General features: G+C 39.7%; 1 protein-coding gene across 1 annotated transcript; it reads right to left on the bottom strand.

Moving 5' to 3' along the window:
* Positions 1–3,450: 3,450 nt before the first annotated feature.
* On the bottom strand, positions 3,451–8,431 carry brf2 (BRF2 general transcription factor IIIB subunit). Its single transcript, XM_026220166.1, has 6 exons — positions 8,260–8,431; positions 7,979–8,134; positions 7,825–7,884; positions 4,876–5,197; positions 4,618–4,795; positions 3,451–4,207 (listed from the first exon to the last, which is right to left on the bottom strand). Exons 2-6 carry the CDS (start codon positions 8,124–8,126, stop codon positions 3,593–3,595), a joined length of 1,323 nt encoding a protein of 440 aa, XP_026075951.1. The 5' UTR covers positions 8,127–8,134; positions 8,260–8,431; the 3' UTR covers positions 3,451–3,592.
* Between the last annotated feature and the right edge of the window lie 267 nt (positions 8,432–8,698).

Below are 8,698 nucleotides of genomic sequence, written 5' to 3' on the forward strand. Positions count from 1 at the left end.
AAGTGTTGTTCATTCTTAGTTCATGTTAACTAAAATATGTTAATTAACTTAAACTTATTGTAAAGTGTTTTGAGATCTTTTAAATGTCTTTGCTGTCAGGTTTTATTCTGCATCCAAACTTAACATTAACTGCCAAAAGCATGTTCATTCATGCCCTTTCTTTGGAATAAATACCGGTTAGATTGATAGGCCTATTCTGCTATTATTGCAATGACATTCAAACATTTTGAAGTGGTCAATACCTTGTGTAAATGCATCAGACATCAGAATGCAAGTCCTCGACTGAGCCCCTTAAACCCAACAGCTCTAATGTAGTATACAGTGCTTTAAGTGGGCTGGTACGCACCAGTACCCAGTACCGCCACTTCCAAATATAACTCTTGAGCGTACCGCCACCTCTCCGTGCGCCCAGAACGTGCTTTTAGCGTACCGGTACGCTCATTTGGACATCTGTTTTAATAAAGGATTTAATCTTTTACCTGCACTGCGGATTTAATGAGGAAATGCAAGCTTCCTAATTCTTCCCACCGAGAGCAGGAAGTACATTTCCCATTTACCCATTCACCCTCAAGTTATACAAGAGAATAGCGCATGTGTCTCTTTTCCCACTGCGAAGTGTCGACAACTCAACGTGGCCGGAGAAAGAGTGTGAAACTCGCCGCCTGACGCCTCACCAAGTCTGTATGCTGTAATTGCAGGTCAGACTCAAGCTAATGAAGTAATGCAGCTCTTTCAGGTAGGGGGACCAGACGTCCCGAAAAATTCGGGACAGCCCCGAAATCTAAACTGTTGTCCCGACTCCCGAATCTGGCCCTAATTGTCCCGAAAATTATACTAAAGCAAAATCTTGAGTATTTATTGTCTGATTAACATTAAAAACTGTCCGCGGAGTTTGAGTCGTCCTGCAGCCAGCCCCCGCCGGCTGCTCATTGGCTGCAGCATTTTTTCTAAATTCTAAAAAACTAGGCTAGGGACAAATTTAGATATTCATTTATCTAATTAATCTATAGCCTATGCACAAAGACAATGTGATATTTTTGTCCCCTTTTTGTTTTAAAGCTTGATGAAGAGAGCGCAAGTTGCTGCAGCTGCGAGGAGGACAGTGATGCACGCGTAAAGGAGTGATTGACAGTTCGCGGCACTGTGTACAAAAAATACTCCAGCTACACAATTATTTCGTTATTTTCGTTTAAGTTTATTAACGTTAAGTGTTACAGAAAGGTCTGATTTACGCACTGTTACAACAGTCATTGTTTTGTTTTGTTTTTTTTGTTGTTGTTTTTTTACAATGACATTTGAGTTCATGATTTTAATGTTGCTGTTTCTTGTTCCAGACTAAAGAGTAATGACAGACGGTTGATCTTTGAATAAAAATGTGTTTAAGGTTTGAAATTCATTATCTTTTATTATAGGCTACGAAGTCATCCCGTCACCCAGGACCACAGACAACCCCTCCCCCCAAAACTACTATGGGGGTGAAAAAATAACTTTAATCAAATAAAAAACTAAATGTATAAATTGTATTATTTACAAATCACAATTGTAGCTCTCGACATTTACCTGTGGCTATAACTTTATTACGACTCTTATGTATTTTATAGTCTCAAGCATAAGGAAATCATGCAAAAGGAAATCAAGCAGTTTTACTATGATAAAACCATGGTTTATTTTTGTAAGGGTGGTGATATGCATGTTTTTTGTTGAAGAAATTATAAAGCCTGTGTCATCTATAGCAAAAAGGTGGCCAAAAATGAAAGATTTAGTGAATATTTGAATTAAATGTTTTGGTCAGTAGCCTAAACAAGGATTTGATCGTCCTGTAAGACTGTGTAACAGCAGCAATCACATGGCATTTGTAATAACATGTACATAAATTGTTTATTTTGTATTTGCCTACATTATGCATTTTAACAGTGTTATTATTAACCAATCATTATTGCCTCATTATTTTTTTGTATAATGTATTTTAAGCCATTTTAAAGGCTATTGATGGCTTAAGTCTGTTTTTATAGCAACAACAACAACAACAACAACAAAAATATGACAGTATATTAATACTTTGTAAATTATTAGAGTTTGGGGATCGCAAATCATTTGAATCAGTTCGGGAGCTCGGAGCGGTTTCGCGAATCATTTGAGTCTGTTCGGGAGTTCAAAGCGGAATCGCAAATCATTTGAGTCATCTTGGGGTTTTACGAATCATTTGAATCAGTTCGGGAGTTCGTTGCGGGATCGCGAATCATTTGAGTCAGTTCGGGAGTTCAAAGCGGGTTCGCGAATCATTTGAGTCAGTTTGGGGATCGCAAACCAGTTCGGGAGTTCGGAGCGGGTTCGCGAATCATTTGAGTCAGTTATGGGGATCGCGAATCATTTGAGTCAGTTTGGGAGTTCAAAGCGGGATCGCGAATCATTTGAGTCAGTTATGGGGATCGCGAATCATTTGAGTCAGTTTGGGAGTTCGAAGCGGGATCGCGAATCATTTGAGTCAGTTTGGGAGTTCGGAGCGGGATCGCGAATCATTTGAATTAATTCGAGAGTTCAAAGCGGGTTCGCGAATCATTTGAGTCAGTTTGGGGATCGCAAATCATTTGAATCAGTTCGGGAGTTCAAAGCGGGTTCGCGAATCATTTGAGTCAGTTTGGGGATCGCAAATCATTTGAATCAGTTCGGGAGTTCAAAGCGGGTTCGCGAATCATTTGAGTCAGTTTGGGGATCGCAAATCATTTGAATCAGTTCGGGAGTTCGGAGCGGGATCACGAATCACGAAAGATTCGCGCTCGTAAATTTTCAAATTGGCCATAACCTTTCATTTGTTGCTGCCAAGTGGGGTGGCAAGGCTTTCTTTTAGGGTGGCATCTGCCAGCCTATGCCACACCAGTAGATCCGCCCCTGCAGGCATCGATCAAATCATATGAATTTACACGCTCCTGACATGATTATAAATAACATGGAAACACGGATATTCATGACAGCCCTGCATCTTGAAATTGAAATTAAAAACCGCCTAAGATTACCTAAATAAATAATACAAATTTAAAAGGTTTCATAATTTTCTACTCCTCTGCAGAATGTAAAAAAAAAAGGAGAAAAATATGATCAAATACTCCATTTAATGTCAAAGAACTGAAGTTTTTTTTTTATGTATAAATCTATATCTAGATGTATTAAAACACCCACAGATGTAACAGAAAATGGGTGCATTTTTTTTTTTTCGGTCTCTAGCCATAATTCTAACCTAAAGTTTTTCTGGTGATAGAAATACTTTTTTACCTTTCAAATGGTTGTCAAAAGTAAAAACAAACAAACTAAAAAAAACTACAAAGTGCATTTTTTTAATGGTAGAAAGTGCACAACAGGTAATGTGTGTAATCATCACCCCAACATTAAACAAGTATTGAATATCATTAAGGAAATATTATGCAGAAATAACAGAAATAACTAAAAAATGTACCAGTTCAAGCAAAAAAAAAGTATTTTTATTAACAACGAACAGAACTAATCCAAAAAACCATGAAATAAAATCAATGTAACGAAAAACTGACTGTATCAGGAAATCAGCAGTAATTAATTATATGTAAACAACAGCACAAAATCACGCATTTTTCTTTAGCTCCTTCCGAACCTTTAGATACATTTCAATTTCATCCTGAGAGCGAATGTATGACTCAATTTCGCTGTCCGATATCTCTTCATCTCCGGTCACTTCCGGCTGCGGAGCGTCAACCCTCTGCCGCTTGCGATTCTTCACACATGGGGGTAAAAACAAGTGCCTTTTACTCCAGTGGTTTGGTGGCAGCTGACAATCTGTGGCTTCTTCATCAGGAGGATTCTCACACCCGGCCTGATCAGGATCCATGAGCTCAGCTGGCTTTGAACAATGTGAATCGGCGCGGTCTGAATCTGATTGCTCATTGTCACACTCTGTCGTTTGTGCAGTTTGGGACTCATTTTGCAGCTGTTGTTCGTGGTTTCTAACAGCCCTCATGAGCAAAGCTCTGTGGTTCTTCAGGATGTCATCCACCAGCGGAACCACGGTGTTGGGTTCCACCGTGACACCCCTCAGCCACGGCAGCGCTCGGCCCAGCTTACACAGCACGTCCCGCAGCTCTTTCAGCCGCTTCACCACCGAATCTCTGCTCCTGTGCCATGACTGTTCCGGCGCTTTTCCGATCTTGCAGAACTTAATAAAGGTGTATTTCATGCGGACCTGCAAATATGATGCATTCTATAATACAGGGTACATTTCATATCCACTGATAAAAACACAAATAAAAGACCAGAATCATGTGATACTGGTTTCTTCTGCAGTAGACAATTGTGAACACACTACGGTAAATGTTCTACATTTTATCTCCAGTGACATATTGTCAAGAAGTATATACACTGGCCATCAACTATATTGGATATTGCTGTGGTTGGCAATATTTGGCAATGATTACTGCTCAAGAAACATTTATTATTATGTTGAAAGCAGTTGTGCGGTCAATTCTTTGCTTAGAAAGTGCTTTTTTTTTACTTTTGCAAACTGCAAAACTGCAGATTGACCAGAAATGTCTCACTTTCAGTGTTAATCACTGAAGTGACACATTTATTTGAATATTAGGCTACGTCCCTCACCTTAGGATTTAGCGACTGCCAGGCCAGATACACTGCTGCAAACAGGAGGGGCAGAGGCTGGCGGCCCGTCACTATCCAGGCATCCGCGGCTAGTTCGATCAAAGCTGAAGTCCTGTCCACCAGCCGTTGGGGGGGTTCAGCAAACACTTCGTCCACCTGTTGAGGACCCAGCTTGAAACTACAAAAACACAGCAAGTGAACAATCTGATTTTTACATCAACTAAAATACTGTGCAAGTCATTAAAGCGTTAGACATACTCATAGCAGAAGCTTTCCAGCAAGTCCATGATGCCCACAGTGTTGATCTCAATGTTCAGAGCCTTTGTAAACTCCCGATAAACAGCGCCCAGTGCCGCATTGTCCACCCCTAACAGGTAACCAATTGTTCCCATGGCAACAGGCCAGTTGCACTGGCGGCAGACGGAGAGTACACAACAGCCTCCCAAGATCTCTTTCTTGGATAAGGTCACAAAGATGAAGCTCGGGTGGTTGTAAGCACGCTCAAAGAGACTCACTACTGCCGACTCCATGTCACTGGATAATCGGAGGATACGACACAGTGCACGCACCCGAGAAAAACCTGGAGAGGGAGGAACATTGTAAACTGACAAAAACATAACTGAAATAAAACCAAATATTAAATAAAAAAAACGGTGTGGATTTAAACTTTAGCGTTTGAAGGAACAGTCTCACCTAAAAAAGAAAATTTGCTGAAAATGTATTTAACCTCAGGGCATCCAAGATTTAGATGAGTTTGAGAAATTTAGCAATGAATCACTTCCTCACCAATGAATCCTCTGCAGTGAATGGGTGCCGTCAGAAGGAAAATACAAGTCAGAATTAATCATTAACATGTTTTTCACTTCAAACTGTTGCTTTAGACTTAAAGGCCATGTTGCAAGTTAACCACCACTTTTGATTAATGGGTACATAAATCCCTCAAAACATGTATATCATTTTTAAAATGTCTCAAAAATGGTCTTAAAGACCTTTTTAAGTTTTTGGTATTAACATTTTTTTACGCAACTCGGTGATGACGTCACGTTGGGGAGAAGTCGAGGAAAGGTAGCCTCAGTCTAGTATGATGCCACGTTCCAGCCAACCCGTAACCCGTGTTTTTCCAACCTTAAACCCGTGAAAGTGCACTGGAACGGCAATCAAACCCGTGACTTCCCACCAGTGAACTCGTGTCTCATACTAGATTGATGTACGCCGAGTTCCGAGGTCACACAGCACGCGAAACAACGATGACAGCCCCTACAAATAAAAATGCCTTACAGATGCAGTGTTTATGCAAGTGGTACACATTGAAAAAACAATTTTAGGTCAATGTAACGTTGCAATAAAATAAAAAATCTAGTTACAATTCCTTGCGCTCAGACAGTTTGCCTGGAACGGTACAAAGTCGTTAGTAGTGGTATGAAATAGTGATTACGAGCTCAAAAACCTGCCTGGAACACACGCAGCATCAGAACTAACGTTATAGCGACTGACTGGGATGAGGAAGAGTTGGAAAGAGCCAACATGTATGATGGCCTGCAGCCGTGTAATTTCGATCGAGCCAGCCGTGAGGGGACAAATGAGGAATTGCCAAGAACTGCTGTCCGTCAAGGCTTATTAAATGCATGGTCGGAGGAGAATGAGTGGAGAGTTGGTGAAGTGTCCTGGTGAGTTGCTATCATTTAGCATCGCAGCAACGAGCAGCAGTGCACAATAACGACACACACACACATATAATTTTTTTTTATTTTATTTATTTTTTACTGTCATCGAGTAGCACTCTAGTGGTGGCAGTGATCATGACATTGGTTCAGATAAGTACCGGTAACCTTTGTCATAGTGTCGTAGTACTGGTAAACATTGTCATCTAGAAATAGAAGGCATCATGCTAGCTATATGGACGTTTTTAAGCGTTTATCTCTTCCTCCGGTGAAAATGTTTATGCAAACTTAGCCGCGTGTGTGTCGCTGTGTTTGGCAGGTGCTTGTGTGGGCGGTGCTGTCCCATGGAAACTGTGCTGAAAAGCTTGTGTTGTAGGGAAGCGAGTGCGTTTGGGTCACTTTTGGTTGATATCCCTCTATCTCTCTGTCTGTCGGTCTATCTATACATGTAGTCTATCTATCTATCTATCTATCTATCTATCTATCTATCTATCTATATAATCACTGCTATCTGAATACTGCGAGTCTACTACTCGTCTCTCTAGTCAATCTCAATGCTCTCAAGGTGGCTTTGGTAAATTCTCTCCCCAACGTGACGTGATGCAATGCATTGTGGGGCAAAGGAGACCGCTATAAGATAGTACCTACTTTTTCGTATTAGATTCCATTTTGTGATACCCAACAACATAAAATACAATGGATAACAGTTTAAATGTTTAGAACCAACAAGCAAATTGCACAAATTTGTTAAAAAATTTACCTTGCAACATGGCCTTTAAATACAGTCCTCGATCTATAATATTGCTTTCTCTATTGAAAAAGTTACAGCACCTGAATCAGGAGAGAAATATGCACAGACCAAACACTGTTTGCAAGTGAAAACGGTTCAAAACATGTCTAAACAAATATGTTGCAGTGGATATGATGTGAGACGACAACAGAAGATGGACTTTTTCACTAGAGGAAGCAATATTATGGATTATGGACTCGTATTTTGGCTTAAAAATGGTTTTTGGTTTAAAAATCAAAACATCTTAATAATCAGTTTGTTTCTTAAAAAAGAGCCGTTTTCCATTTCACAAGACACAAACTGATGGACTGGAGTAGTGTGGATTACTGTGATGCCTCTCATTCTGATGCCACCCATTCACTGCGGAGGATCCATTGGTGAGCAAGTGATGGAATGCTACATTTTTTCAAATCTGTTCAGATGAAGAAAAATTCATCTGCATCTTGGATGGCTTGAGGGTGAATTTGTGTGTGTGTGTGTGTGTGTGTGTGTGTGTATGTATATATATATATATATATATATATATATATATATATATATATTTACAGAAGTACATACTTAAACTAAAAAAAATATAAAAACAAATGCTAATTAAAAATATTTTATAAATACTATAATTGTATTAAAGTATAACAGAAGAATACCAGAAAGAGACGTTTCATAATAAAGAACCCAATCGCTGAACCTGACAGCAAGCTCCAAACGTTTTAATAACTGTTAACTAGTTTGTTAAATATTATGAGCTGTTGATCTTACCAGCAATTAGATTTCTACAGGGTTTCTTTATCGCCTCTGTGGAAGCATGATAGGGCACAGCTGGACAAAACAAAAGAAGTGGATGTTAAATCAGCAGTTTTCAAGTAGACTGAATTAAAATCAGTTGAAAGCGAAGTGTCCCGTGCTTGGTTACCTCTGCCCTGAGTCTCATCGCTCACTGTGGTGGTCAGATGTCCCTCAGAGACCACTGACCCACAGTCCACACACACCCACTGCCTCTGAGAGTACAGATCATCCTCCACCACATTAGATGAGCCACACTCTGGACAGCTGCTCGGCATACCTGCAACTACAGGCCACCAACAGACGCTCAATATGTAATGTGGAATTAATAAAAAAAAAGAGGGTCATACTGTTCAGCAATTGTCAACACAAACAGACAACCTATAGTATTAAAATATTTGACAATCTTACTTTTGGTAGTTGATCCTCAAATGGTCGGTGGAATATTACTATGATAGACAATCAATACGGGTTGTTTCTGTTGCACACAAACGGCTGAAAGCGGATTCTCTCATTACTTCTTGCGACATGTGTACGTTTGTTTTTATCGCCGCCGCGGCGCTTCCTGATGACGTTTTTGGTCCGGGCGGAAACGGGACCATCAGTAAAGGTTCCATAACAATAAGTTCCTAGTACTGGGGGGAAATAGAAATAATAAAAACACAAATGTCCAATATGTATAGCCATTAATTATTAATTGTCAAATCAAGGGACTATTACAAAATTAATGATGCAAAATATTCAAATATGATACACCTTCAACATTTGCTGCAAAGCAGCTCAAAAAGACAACAGTTATTTAGCATGAAAGTTCACTGTTGTTTCAGAATTAGATTCGGTTCAATAACTT

The sequence above is a fragment of the Carassius auratus genome, chromosome 35, assembly GCF_003368295.1.
Source record: "Carassius auratus strain Wakin chromosome 35, ASM336829v1, whole genome shotgun sequence".
Lineage (NCBI taxonomy): Eukaryota > Metazoa > Chordata > Actinopteri > Cypriniformes > Cyprinidae > Carassius > Carassius auratus.

Excerpts from the sequence above, each read along its gene's own strand:
- brf2 (XM_026220166.1), bottom strand. The coding sequence starts at position 8,126 with ATGCCGAGCAGCTGTCCAGAGTGTGGCTCATCTAATGTGGTGGAGGAT. Across the intron at positions 7,885-7,978 it reads CGATGAGACTCAGGGCAGAG|CTGTGCCCTATCATGCTTCC; the intron begins GTAACCAAGCAC and ends TGTTTTGTCCAG. Across the intron at positions 5,198-7,824 it reads CTGTAGAAATCTAATTGCTG|GTTTTTCTCGGGTGCGTGCA; the intron begins GTAAGATCAACA and ends CTCCCTCTCCAG.